This window comes from Phyllopteryx taeniolatus, chromosome 4 (assembly GCF_024500385.1).
Source record: "Phyllopteryx taeniolatus isolate TA_2022b chromosome 4, UOR_Ptae_1.2, whole genome shotgun sequence".
NCBI classification, from domain to species: Eukaryota; Metazoa; Chordata; class Actinopteri; order Syngnathiformes; family Syngnathidae; genus Phyllopteryx; species Phyllopteryx taeniolatus.
The window spans coordinates 11,889,221-11,902,897 of record NC_084505.1 but is presented as its reverse complement, the minus strand read 5'-3'; the positions used below and the strand labels follow the sequence as shown (position 1 = coordinate 11,902,897).

At 42.2% G+C, this 13,677-nt stretch overlaps 2 protein-coding genes across 8 annotated transcripts in view; one reads left to right on the top strand and one right to left on the bottom strand.

The window, feature by feature from the left end:
* Positions 1-2,528: 2,528 nt before the first annotated feature.
* LOC133476292 (transcription factor AP-4-like) lies at positions 2,529-13,358 on the top strand. Of its 3 annotated transcripts, none has more exons than XM_061769470.1 (7): positions 2,529-2,858; positions 2,937-3,077; positions 6,476-6,641; positions 7,014-7,112; positions 9,102-9,272; positions 9,867-10,013; positions 10,217-10,552. In XM_061769470.1, the coding sequence occupies exons 2-7, from the start codon at positions 2,989-2,991 to the stop codon at positions 10,544-10,546; spliced, it is 1,002 nt and encodes a 333-aa protein (XP_061625454.1). In that variant the 5' UTR covers positions 2,529-2,858; positions 2,937-2,988; the 3' UTR covers positions 10,547-10,552. The 3 variants fall into 3 exon arrangements, with proteins under 3 accessions (XP_061625454.1, XP_061625453.1, XP_061625455.1); XM_061769471.1 differs by adding an exon at positions 11,153-13,358 and having other exon boundaries at positions 2,539-3,077; positions 10,217-10,387; XM_061769469.1 differs by having other exon boundaries at positions 2,529-3,077.
* The window catches only part of wdr19 (WD repeat domain 19), a 29,622-nt gene continuing 26,741 nt past the window's right edge, over positions 10,797-13,677 (bottom strand). For 3 of the 5 annotated variants that reach the window (XM_061769457.1, XM_061769460.1, XM_061769461.1), the window contains one exon: positions 13,351-13,603. In XM_061769457.1, coding sequence (XP_061625441.1) covers positions 13,489-13,603 — 115 coding nt within the window. In that variant the 3' untranslated portion in view covers positions 13,351-13,488. Of the gene's footprint in view, positions 11,257-11,432; positions 11,571-13,350; positions 13,604-13,677 lie in introns of those variants that run through there. The other 2 variants (XM_061769458.1, XM_061769459.1) reach the window with 2 other exon arrangements.

Sequence of the window (13,677 nt, the reverse complement as noted above, 5' to 3'; positions counted from 1 at the left end):
TCCACTAACATGTTTATGTGTTCACTGTGATGGGTAAAATGCAGAGAACAAATTTTGTATGCATGCATGTTCATGACAATAACGGTGATTCTTCTTCTTCTTCTACTGAAGACATTTGGGTTTCAGATCAAAAGATGAATATGAGACAGAACTTCAGAATTCCAGCTTGTATTTAATGGTATTTACATCTAAATGTGTTAAACAACTCAGGATAGAGCACCTTTTGTTTGAAGCCACCCACTTTTCAAGTGAGCGAAAGTATTGTTATTAAACTAACTTAAAGTGAATAATATTTCATATTTGGTGGCATAACCCTTCCTTGCAATAACTGCATCAACCCTGCAACCCATTGACTTCAGACTTGCATTCATCATTTAAATGATTTTCCAGGGCTTTACTGTAGCCTCTTTCAGTTCTTGTTTGTTTCTGGGGGTTAGGAGGTAAAATGCATGCTCTATTGGGTTAACGTCCGCTATCATATGTTCTCACCCGCTAGTATTCTGTTGAACAAGCTGGTCAAAAACTCCTCAGCCACCTCTCCTAGATGCTCCCATACCTTCACCGGTAGTTCATCAGGACCAACTACCTTTCCATTTTTCATCCTCTTTAATGCCTTTCTAACTTCCCTCTTACTAGTCATTGCCACTTACAGGTCCACCACACTTTCCCCTTTTGCTCTCATTTTTCTCATTCATTATTTCCTCAAAGTATTCTTTCCATCTATCCAGCACACTACTGGCACGAGTCAACACATTTCCATCTCTATCCTTAATTACCTTAACCTGCTGCACATCTCTATCCCTCTGTCTGACCAACCTGGAGAGATCCTTTTCTCATTCTTTAGTGTCCAAGCTGGCAAACATGTCATCATATGCCTCTAGTTTGGCCTTTGCCACACATCTCTCCTCAGTCCTCAGTGTCCCACATCTTCTTAGCTAACCTCTTTCCTTGTATGATTTCTTGTACTTTGAGGTTCCACCACCAAGTCTCCTTCTCCCTTTTCCTGCCAGAAGATACACCAAGTACTCTGCTCCCTGTCTCTCTGATCACCTTGGCTGGTCCAGTCTTCTGGAAGCTCCTCCTGTCCACCGAGAGCCTGTCTCACTTCTTCCTGAAAACCCGCACAACACTCTTCCTTTCTCAGCTTCCACCACAGGGTTCTCTGCTCTGTCTTCTTTATCTTCCTCCACACCACCAGTGTCATCTTACATAGCACCATCCTATGCTGCCTAGCCACACTCTCAATACCACTACCTTATAGTCAGTAACCTCCTTCAGATTACATCGTCTACACAAGATGTAATCCACCTGTGTGGTTCTACCTCGCATTAAATTCCTTTCTCAAAGTAATATAACAAATTCCATTTGATTACATTTTGATTACATTGCTTAATTTTGAATAAATGCAATATGGCCCTTTCCTAAAATAAAGTGGATTAAAAGCATAAATCACTGTATTAGTCTTAACCACATATTTGGGGTTTTTTTTACACAAAAAAGTAAACCGATAACAAAACATGATTAAATCTAAACGCATATGAAAAATGTTTCTTGCATATGTGTACAGCATGAAGAAAACGACCATACAATATTGACCTAATGACAAATGTGCAAAAGTTAAGTCAATGACAAACCAGATAAGTGGCTGTTCCATAAAAAGCCCAAAATTATAAAGATGAAAATGTCCAAAAGTCAATGTTATTTTATGTGTTCAAAAGTGTAACAATTAGGCAAACCTTTTTTAAATCTCAAACTAATAGGTTGCACAACAAGGTGGTGTTGTGAAGTCATATTTGGGAAATTATGTAATGTTTGAGACGAGAGACGTGGCACGGTGGGCGACTGGTTGGAGTGTCTGCCTCACAGTTCTGAGGACCGGGGTTCAATCCCTGGCCCCGCCTGTGTGGAGTTTGCATGTTCTCCCCGTGCCTGCGTGGGTTTTCTCCCACATCCCAAAAACATGCATGGTAGGTTAATTGACAACTCTTAATTGCCCATAGGTGTGAATGTGAGTGCGAATGGTTGTTTGTTTGTATGTGCCATGCGATTGGCTGGCAACCAGTTCATGGTGTACGCCGGCTCCTGCCCGATGATAGCTGGGATGGGCTCGAGCACCTCCGCGACCCTAGTGAGGAGAAGCGGCTCAGAAAATAGGTGGATAGATGGATGAGACTAGAGACAGCCACTGAGAAGTCTGGGCTTTAGCAGTAGGAAGTGATATGAAAGAAATGTGAGCTTTTGCAGCTAGTTATCAAATGTCACTAAAATTGCAATCATGGAAATTACCATAAACAACTGTAATTTAACTATCAAATATAACATAATGGATTACAATTACTTAAACGTTTTAATTAAATTAGTAATCTAGTTCCATGTAATTAGTTATTTCCCAACACTGAACATACATATACTCATCTACGAATGAAGTGGAACAACGTGGTCCTTGAGCTCCAAAGTTTGCCTAGCACTGATGCAGAGCCAAGTCAGTGATTGATCCAACTTGAAATCCAGGAGCGGACAAGAAAAGCAGTGCGGCTCTTCGCTGCTCTTGTCTTCCCTTCCACAAGCACTCGCCTGCTCTGCGCGCTCGTCGCTTGTTTGTCTTGCCCGGAAGGAGGCTGATTCCAACCAGCTGTTTCCCGCCTCTCGCGGCTCAGCGACGCGCACGCACGCACACACGCACACAACCACACGGTAGGCGGAGGCATCACACGTACACACAAACACGTAGTAGGCGGAGAAAGATGCCACACGCGCACACACACACGCACACGCGTTGGAGGGAACCCCATCAGCTGTGTACAGCTACAACTTTTGTTTTTCCCAACCCGTTTCTTCACTTCACCGCACGTCTACGCGTGAGTGACTGTTAGAATATACTACAGCAACGGTCCGTTTCACGGAACATTTATTATTTTTATTTTATTTTTTTTTAGGTGGGAGGGAGAGAAGGGCAAAACACGCGTTTCAAGGGGTGGCTTTGAAAGCATGGAATATTTCATGATGCCGACAGAGAAGATACCAAACCTCCAGCAGTTCAAGAAGACGGAGAAGGATGTTATCGGGGGACTGTGCAGGTATGTTCCGAAGCACGTCGTGGATGTGGCGGTGCGCTGCGGTCTTGACTTCACGTAACGTAGCGCGCTAGCCGTTAGCTGCTAGCATGCGATAGTTTGGCAGCAAGGAGGCACAAAGTGGCGGATTACCACCTGAGCTGCGGCGCTACCGTGAGAGCGGGCGCTAAACGTAGTCGTCCGTGTCATGTCATTGTCTGCGCGACGGCAAAGCTTCGCCCTGCGAGACACGTTAAGGGGGCATTCGCTCCCCAAATATGTCAATCAACCACATGAAATCGATACATCGCAGTTCCAGTCGAGCACGTGGTGCTTAACGTGTTCGCCAACGTCTCGCTATTTTCAGCCAAACCCGATTCATAAAAGATGCATTTTGTTTTACAACATAATACTGTTAACATTTGGCGTTTGACCTCCGTGTAGACGTTCGGAACATGAAAGCTCGCTTTGTGGCTTTTAAGTTTATGTGGCCGCCGCTGTGCTGCTAACTCGCCAAGCTAACGCAGCGTGACAATTTCCTAACCGCGCTCACTTGTTTTTCTGGTTTGGGAGCCTTAACTGGGCTTCGTCGTGCAACCCGCGCGGCCGTTATTGGCTGTTGTTTTATATTTTCTTGACGGGCAACGTTCAGTTAGCTCTTCGGTAACGGTAGAAAAAGCATTGTTCTCAGCGGTGCCCGGGGGGCCTTCTGCTGCCTGCCTACCGCCGCTGCTGCTGTGCTCGGCGTGGACTGGAGGAGAGGAGTCACATTTCACTGTGCTTCTACCAGCTGGCCGACGCGCCCTCCGGCGGCCATGTTGTAGGTGCACAGCTTCTGGCGGCCACAACACAACACGAGACGACAACAGCTGAGCTCGTTTCGAACTTCGCCGAAGCGCTACGGCTTTGAAAAATAACCGGCAGTTAGACGGAGCGTTGGCGTATAGAATAACGGTATATTCGTGGTATAGCTGTACGAATCAACACATAATTTGGTACAACTGATAACAGTAGCGCAAGAGACACCCGATAACACTTCATTAGGTACAGCTGGACAGGTGCGGGGTGGCATTTTTGACCGACAGCACATTGTAAAGTAAGCGTGTCACAATGATGCTAATAACTTTGTGTTCTGTTTCATGCGACCTCTTTCGCTTTGCAACCTATAGCACAAAGCTGAAATTTCAGCAATTTTTTTCAGGATGGGCCAAAATTAGGTGTAATACATGTTTTCAAATTAGCCAGGCGAAGAAAGGAAGAGAGAAGGATGGTATAAAAGGAACAATAGTATGACTTTACCAGTACACGGACAGCACCACAAATTCTGAATGCATCAATTTGAATAAAAAGCTAACTCCTAAGTTACAGCCAACCCCCCCCCCCCCCCCTAATGCTTAGCGTATGTTGACCTCCACTGTTTTGGTTTAACATGCTTATTAAATGTTTTGGTTTTAACATGCTTATTAAATAAGTTTAAGTTCATCAAACAAATGTAAACATCCTTTGATTCTTATGCATGCAGCCCTGTTGGAAAAACTTACCCCCCCCCCCCCCCCCCATGACATCCAATAAAAGACATAAAAAATAGTGCCTTTACAAAGAATGACAGAGCTGAACAGACGGATAATAAATTTGCAGTGACAAGAACTGCACTGCATTGTCAAGAATTTCCACTCATGTATGATGTACCTCCATAATAAACAAACACAATACACAAACGTTCAATTAGGGCACCTGACAGCGCCATTAAAACTGAAGCAATATCTTTGCGATTGATGTCTGGGGGGGTGTTTATTTTTTATTTTTCATTCTGGTTTCCAAATCCTGTGAAATAAATGCATTTCACAATTTTTTCAAATTTATTTTTTTTCTTGCCAGTGTTGCTGGCTCGTAACCACAAAGTTGAAAAGTCCCTTTCGCTATCTGAATTAGAGGCTGACATTTTTCGGGATTCCCACCAAATCCCGCTGGGTGGGAGTGAATTTCACCATCAATCATGGGATTGGGCAGGTGGGTGAGTGGGAACTATGAAAACAAAGTCACCGGGAATGGACGGGAGTGGAAACCATGATGGCGGGAGTTGATGGGAGTGGAAACCATGATAGTGAAACCATGATGCAGTTATATTTTATTTGCATTCAAATCTATTTTAACATTTCCGCTCAGCATTGAGATAAACTAAGGGACTAATACGGCTTTTGTTAATAAATTTGCTTTGTTTTTTGACCATTCCGTTAATTCCTTATATTTATTATTATATGTACTATTTTAGGCGGCACGGTGGCCGACTGGTTAGAGCATCAGCCTCACAGTTCTGAGGTGCGGGGTTCAATCCCCGTCCCCGCCTGTGTGGAGTTTGCATGTTCTCCCCGTGCCTGCGTGGGTTTTCTCCGGGCACTCCGGTTTCCTCCCACATCCCAAAAACATGCATTAATTGGAGACTCTAAATTGCCCGTAGGCATGACTGTGAGTGCGAATGGTTGTTTGTTTCGATGTGCCCTGCGATTGGCTGGCAACCAGTTCAGGGTGTACCCCGCCTCCTGCCCGATGACAGCTGGGATAGGCTCCAGCACGCCCGCGACCCTAGTGAGGAGAAGCGGCTCAGAAAATGGATGGATGGATATGTACTATTTTATACCGAGGTAGAAAAACTGAGCAGGAATGATGCAGGGGTGTTGTGGGGGCATGGTAGTGGGATTCTGTAAAATGTTGGCTCTGGATTGGGAATCAATCTCTTTGGGAGTGGGATTTTTTTCAAAAATTTGGGATTGGGCAGGAATTTTTTTAAAGCACTCAGGATTGGGCGAGATTTTTTTAAAACACGTGTGAGTGGGAGCGATCTCTGTGGGAGTGGGAGGGAGTCAACCACTCCCATGTCAGCCGCCAGTCTAAATGTATGGTTTTCCCAGCCATAAAGTTTCTATCCTATTTAAAGCCACACAAGCTAGTTGCTGTTGACCTTGCGTGTTTTACAAACATCTCAAATCAAGTTCTACTGGTTTGTTTCCTTAGGTTACTCGTCCTCCCTGCATCTTTATTTCATTTTAATGGTTAACATGTTCAACAACAACCTTGATGATGAGGTGGGTTATAAAACTAGAGTTCATTTAAACTCTGTGACCCTGAGGCAGTTAGGGCGAAGGAATGTGAAGAGGTCAAGATTAAGTCCTAGTAAAGTTTGGCCAAGGCTTCTCCTATTTTTAGTGTCTGTCTGGTCCAGTATTATATTTTACTGTGGCTGTATTTTCTTCCAGCATGGATGCTTTATGTGAAAGTGTTGAGTCAGTGGCACATCTTGTCAGCCGAAGTATTTTATGTCCCACTTTTGAGCATTTACATTTCCTGTGATGGTACCACAAGCAGCTTCTACGAGTCTCATAAAAAACATAAATGATTACCTTTGTCTTGTGACTGTTGTTTAGCCTGGCCAACATCCCCTTTAGTCCAGAGACGGCCCAGGACCAGGAGAGGCGAATCCGACGCGAAATCGCCAACAGCAACGAGCGGAGACGCATGCAGAGCATCAATGCGGGCTTCCAATCCCTTAAAACCCTCCTGCCTCACACAGATGGGGAGAAACTCAGCAAGGTATATGGTCATAGAATTGAACCCCCGTTTATCCCAGAGATGTGTTCCAGGCCTACCCGCAATAGGTGAAAATCTGTAATATGAAGAGACCATAAACCTTTTTTGTTTTACCCTTCCTGCATGCTTAAAAACCTTTGATGCTTATCAAAAACACTTTATTGGGAGACAATTCTGTAGAACGGGTCTAGCTCCATCGTTTAGGTACCGTACTAATATAGCTGGTAGCAAAAGCGTGCCAAAACGTGTTATGTTATGGAATGGATCAGTTGGCAGAAATACTAGACCTTTGAAAATGCAACAAGAATGTGTACGTGTCTGATCTGTTCTGTTTGATGGAAACAGGGCTTTATTCAGTTTTGCATCTTTCTGCAGGCAGCCATCTTGCAACAGACAGCAGATTACATCTTCACCCTGGAGCAGGAAAAGACGCAGCTCCTTTCACAGAACAACCAGCTCAAACGCTTCATACAGGTATACCTAAGTGCTGTTATATCAGCTTGACAGCGTCTCTCAAACATGTAACTTTTGTGTTCTTGTTTGAAGAATACAGTGCCATGAAACAGTATCGGCCCTCTGCTCAAATTCTTATATTTTTGCAGTTTCCCCACTTTGTTTAAGATCATCAAACAAATGTAAATATCAGACATATAACCAGAGTGAACTTAACATTCTATTTTTAAATGGTGATTTCATTTATTAAGAAAAAAATACATTCAGTTACCTGGCCCTTTGTGGAAATAAGTCATGACCCCCCCCCCCCCCCCCCCCCCCCCCTTGATAAATCACCAATTAATTGTGGCTAATCACAATTTTTGGTTAATTGTCACTGATCACAACACGCCTAAGCTTGATTACCTCCAAATCCCAAAAGGGATGAAAGCTTAGCTTTTTGGAGGGAGTGTGTCTCATCACATCTGGCGTAAATGTAGCCCAGCATTTCAGAAAAAGATCATACATATAGTCAAACATGGTGGTGGTAGTGTGATGGTCTTGGGCTGCTTTCTCCTTCAAGACCTGGACAACTTGCTGTGATTAATGGAACCATGAATTCTGCTCTTTAACATAAAATAGAATGTTCAGCTCAGCCATCAGCCTGTGACCTCAAGCTGAAGCACACTTGGGTTCTACAGCAAGATAACGATACAAAACACACCAGCAAGTTAACTTGTGAATGGCTTAAAAATAAAAATTTGGTTTTGGAGTAGCCTAGTCATAGTCCAGACTTGAATCCGATTGAAATGCAGTGGCTTGACCTTAAAAAAAAACCTCCATTTAAAAAGTGCATTTTAAGTTCACTTGGGTTCTCAGAATCATCTTTATTTGCCAAGTATGTCCAAAAAAAACACACAAGGAATTTGTCTCCGGTAGTTGTAGCCGCTCTAGTACGACAACAGACAGGCAATTGACAGAACACTTTTGAGACATAAAGACATGGAGAAAAACAGTGACTGAGCAATAAAAGGTTGCTAGTTATCTGGTAATGCCGGTACAATTGTTTTTATTTTATTTTATTTATTTTTTTGGACAATTGTGCAAAAAGATGCAGAGTCCTCTAGCACTTAAAGCAGTTCGAATGACTAATCTCGCAATAGTCCGGTGCAATGACCATTGTGCAAAGGGCGCCGAGACTTCAAGGAGTGTATGCAGTTTAAAGTTAGTAGGAGTGCGATAATCTGGGACAATGTTGATTGTGCAAATGTTGCAGATACTCCTCAGTCAGTGTGCAAATGGGGCAGATGCTAATAGTGCATCTGTCGAGACTACTACTAATAGTGTCGAGACTACTACAGTGAGTGCACGAGTAGTATATAATTGGGCCAACAGAAATGTGACAACAAACTCAGACAAAAGAAATTGGCAGCATGTTGCAATGGAATTGTAAGTTAGCTGTTTAAGAAGTTGATTGCAAGAGGGAAGAAGCTGTTGGAATGTCTGCTAGTTCTAGTTTGCATTGATCGGTAGCGCCTACCTGAGGGAAGGAGCCGGTAGAGCCGTTGACCGGGATGTGGAGGGTCAGAGAGGATTTTGCACGCTCTTGTCTTAGTTCTGGCAGTGTGCAAGTCCTCAAGAGTGGGTAGGGGTGTACCGACAATCCTTTCAGCAGTTTTGATTGTCTGTTGCAGTCGGCGTTTGTCCTTTTTTGTAGCAGCACCAAACCAGACTGATGGAAGAACACAGGACTGATACAATGACCGCTGTGTAGAACTGCCTCAGCAGCTCCTGTGGAAGGCTGTGCTTTCTCAGAAGCCGCAGGGAGTACATCCTCTGCTGGGCCTTTTTGAAACAGTTATTGACATTTGTTTAATGATCTTAAACAGTAAAGTGAGGAAACTATGCAAAAATAGAAGAATGTGCGAAGGGGTCCAATATTTGTTCACGGCACTGTATATACCTTGTTGCTTTAAGTTAGTGTAAGGTGTGTGACTGTTGTCTCACCCTGGCCCCACAACGTCACCGTAGGAGTTCAGTGGTTCTTCGCCCAAGAGGAGGCGAGCAGAGGAGAAGGATGAAGGCATTGGATCTCCTGACACTCTAGATGAGGAGAAGGTGGAGGAGCTGAGGCGGGAAATGCTCGAGTTGCGCCAGCAGCTGGACCGAGAACGCTCTGCTCGCATACAGCTGGAGGAGCAGGTAAATATACACACTGAACGTAGTCCAATGTGTATATATATCAGTCCAATGAAAAAAACTATTTGAAAAATATTTAGGCGCGCCTTTAATTACACCATTGCTGTCACGTAATTACATCGTAGTGAATCGTCAGCTGGCTTACAATTGGTAATCAATATTGAACAAATAAATTATCAAATTGTTTTAAGCAGAATATAGTTCACATATATAATAGAAACAAAACACTTTGTCCATCCGTGTTGTGATGCGTTGCTCTACTTATATTAAAGATAGTTAGTTGTGCACAACAACTCATGAATTTGTCTTGTGATGAAAATCAAACTATGCCACAGAAGCAGAAAATAGTTTTTCTGTATCGGTATCATGCATTCAAAAAGCACTATATAATGGAAAACACACTTGGTGTACTAAATTGTGGATCGGGAGTGATTTGGAAAATAGACATTTAGAATTGTTTTTATCAATTTGTATTGTCTATATTTAATAACCGACATCTTTTCCATGTACAATGAGTTTAGTTCGAAGCTGAGCCACCACCTAGCACAGGGCAGGCACAATCACAACACTATGGGTTGTTTGTGTGTTTGGATGCAGGTATCCTCTCTGGACACCCAGGGGCACCCAGATCATCTCAAGGTGATCACCCAGCAGGTGGAGGAGGAGCATGCACAGTTCCAGAGCCAGACGTTGTTACGGCTGCAGCAGATCCAAGCTGCAGACAGACCACCTCACAGTCCGAAGGTTGGTCTCTCCCACACACATTCATACATAAGTCAAGTCCACCTGTATACCACTTGACTTAAGTGATGAAAAATACAAATAATTTTATTAAGTACCACACATTATTCAAATTCTGAATACATTATTGTTGTGGATTTACATTGTTGAAGTGACCCATTGTGTTTGCCTTCAATGTAACAAAGGTGATTTGTATGCGTCTCCAGGTGATGGCCTCTCCAACTCCCCTCGCATCAACCCACCACCCGACAGTCATCGTGCCAGCCCCAACACTAATCCAGCAACCCCATCACCATGTCACCGTGGTAACCATGAGCTCGTCTGTCCACAACAGCACTGTGTCCACGTCAAGACAAAACCTGGACACCATTGTGCAGGTATGTCCTTTGCATGGTTTAGATTGTACACAATACATACACAATCGATCGGCATTTAATAGACGAGCTGTATCAAAATCTTCTGGCTTAAAAAACAAAAACAATGATTCAGTTTCGTGGTTAAAAGAGGTTTTAATTTATAATGTAATGCTGTTGTAATTTGTAGTGGTATATAACGGTGCTGCATCATAGGTACAGTATGCAGCACAGATGACTCGACTCAAGAGCCCGGGGACCATATCTGGCTGGCCCACAGGAGCAAATCATCTGCGACTACGTCATATTTCTTGCTCAAATTTGTGCCAAGATTACAAAGTGTCTTATCTTTTATTAACATTGTGCTCTACACGCTATTTTCTGTGACTTCTCGTTGCCAAACTATCCTTCACTTTTTGTATTTGTAATAATATGATGATGTGGTTTGATTATACATTTACAATATAGTTTCACAGTCATAACTGCCGTCTAATGGAAACCACAACTACAATGTGGACTGTGACAAAGTGTTTGATACCCCTGGTGTACAATATTATACTGTAAGCAAGTATTCGAAACAGTATAATAACTACAACCACAATAATCATATTGTAAAATCAAGCGAAACTGACCATTATTATCTTTGTAAAGACAATTATTTTGATATAGCTCTTGTATTGAATCTCTTCGATTGTGGAAGTGCACCTTACATTGTGGCCAGCGAGTCTAATTTCAAGCCGTTTCTGGCTTATTTGAATATTTGCTGCATCATCCATTTATTCCTCTTAGGCGATCCATCACATCGAGCGCACTCAGGAGAGGAGAGCGAGCGCAGAGGAGGAGCAGAGACGCGCTGTCATTGTAAGCCCCACCCACGTCGCTATGGACACCGCCTGCTCGGACACAGACACAGATACAGAGGGAGAGGACTGTTCGATGAACTGATCATGCCGTGAACTCAAACACCATCTCACTGTAAGATTCCATCCAGAAGCTTGACTACTTAAAAAAAAAAAAATCTCTCCAGGCGCCGACTTCCTGTAGTGAAGCGCTTCTCTTTTGTCGCTCTCATAGTGTAAATTGTCCGACTGAAAACTAGGAGTGGTCAGCGTGCAGAGGAGGCCAAGTGGGTCTTCTTGAGGCTGTTGCTTATCAGTCCGTCCTCCCAGTTGTTTTTCATTGCCAGGCACTGACGATATTATTTGTGCTGCAAATTGACATTTTTACTATAATAGTGAATTGAATGTAACATGATAAGCAGCAGCTTGCAACTTTCTGATTAAGAACAGGGAACTGAAGCATTGCAATTATTTTCTTCTCCGTCTTGTTTTTCTAAATAAGACTGGTCACACATACTTAATTACAGGATTGATACTAAATGAAAAGATGTCAGATTTTACTTGAATAAATATAGTTACAATATCAGCTTAAGCCCTTAAAATAGATATTGAAGAATATAAGCTATTGAACAATTGACAGTCTGTTTTTGGAAATATACCCTGTCAGGGTTACGCAACTACTTTTTTGTGAGATTAATTTAAAAATTGGATGCTTATTAGGTTTGAAAATTAACAGGTTGCCTTGAGATCCAAGATTTGAGCCACCCAAAGTGCACCTGCTGACTTAAGGCGAGAACTAAATGTTGGTTCACCAGTGTTCTGGTAACGTCTGGTATCCTTTCTCAATCAACTTGACTGATTTCAACAGTCTCTTTTTTAATGAAAACTGAAAATGTGATGTAATCTCAAAACACATTAGTCTGCATGACGATTTCATGTTTTCCACCAAAGACTTTCAGTCACAATTTCTGATTTTGGTTTGTTGTTTTCAGTGACTATGCACTTGAATGTTTGCTATTTATGCAATTGCATTTTCAATCCATTTGAACATGAGGTGAAGATTTCGATGCACCACTAATAGGTGTGTACGTCACACATACAGTACACTTGTGACGCGCTTGTATCAAAGAATATCATTATTGTTCTTACGAGGTGCTGTTTGCCAACATGGTGCTCTGCTGACTGGCACAAAGCTGAACAATTTCAAACATGACAAAAGTAATTTCCACATAATGGAATTAGTTTTGTTTGGTTGTGCTGGAAAATAAATTAAATAGGGTCAAATGTTGTAAAATACACCATGATCAGTCATGATCAAAATTTAAAAACCGAAATAGTCCAAAATTAGCACTGGCCAAATCTCAATCGCCTCATGTTGTGATGCTCATCTTGTCTGGATGTTTTAAACTGGAACTCTGTTTCTATTTCCAAACACAATTTACTGTAAACATTCCATGTTGGGGGTTGTCCTTTCATCTCGCCATTTCTGTTGCAGACTGAATGCATGTTACTAAAGTGTTGTGTATTGTGTAACACAGGCATTTTCGTTTTGTTTTGACAAACGAACGTGAAAAGGGTTTAGTATGTATGTGTGGATGGTGTCGCTCACAATCTGACGTCCATGTTCCATCTGGTTAGCTAGTTTGTTCCATGCAATGTGAGGAGTAAAGGGGGTTGTTGATAGTGTCAAGGAAGGATTGGTGGAATTATGTCAAATGTGAGGCTGCAGCCTAAAGTCAAACTGGACTTTCAGTGGGTGGAACTCAGAGGAACACTATTCACTAATAAGGTCTGTACAGTACATAGAATTTCAGCACTGATGGCTTTCAGTGAATTTTGAGCTATTTGGTTTAAAGCACTTGCTGTCCTCTACTGCCTGAGGCCATGATGAGGAAGTTCCTTTGTTTTTTTTATTTTTATTTTTTTTTTAAATTACGCTCTTTACTATGTCACCATTTTTGTTCAATGTGATCTGCTTTTCCATCCATCCATTTTCCGAACTGCTTTTCTCTCTCTATTTTAAATGTTTTGGTGTTGTATATTTTTGTCTCTTTTTTTAGTCCATGTCAATGAGAAGCTGTTATATTTTGTTTAAAAAAATTGGGTAAAGTCCTTTGTAAAGAATAAAAAATAAAATTTGTACTTTTCTATGACAACATGGTTGATTATTTATTGTACATCGTCCAGCAGCAGAGGATAATGAGACAAAGAGGGCTTAATCTGAATTCTATTAAATTTCTGCAGGCTGACCAGAAGAGGGACATTGTTCAACTTTCACTGTCACCTTCATTGATCCACTTGATCAGTCTGCAAGTATACAGAACAATCCTTGATCTTCTTCACCTGCTGGGCACTCAGAGTCTCTGAGCACATGGGACACACCGTCTCAGTCTCCAGTAAACTGAAATCATCAGAAGAGTCCCCTTTTAACCATTCATTCATTCAAAGCTCTATCTGTCAATCAATATAGTAAAG

Coding starts and splice junctions, on each gene's coding strand:
- LOC133476292 (XM_061769470.1), top strand. CDS start 2,989: ATGGAATATTTCATGATGCCGACAGAGAAGATACCAAACCTCCAGCAG. Junction 3,078..6,475: donor GTTATCGGGGGACTGTGCAG/GTATGTTCCGAA, acceptor ACTGTTGTTTAG/CCTGGCCAACATCCCCTTTA. Junction 10,014..10,216: donor GACCACCTCACAGTCCGAAG/GTTGGTCTCTCC, acceptor ATGCGTCTCCAG/GTGATGGCCTCTCCAACTCC.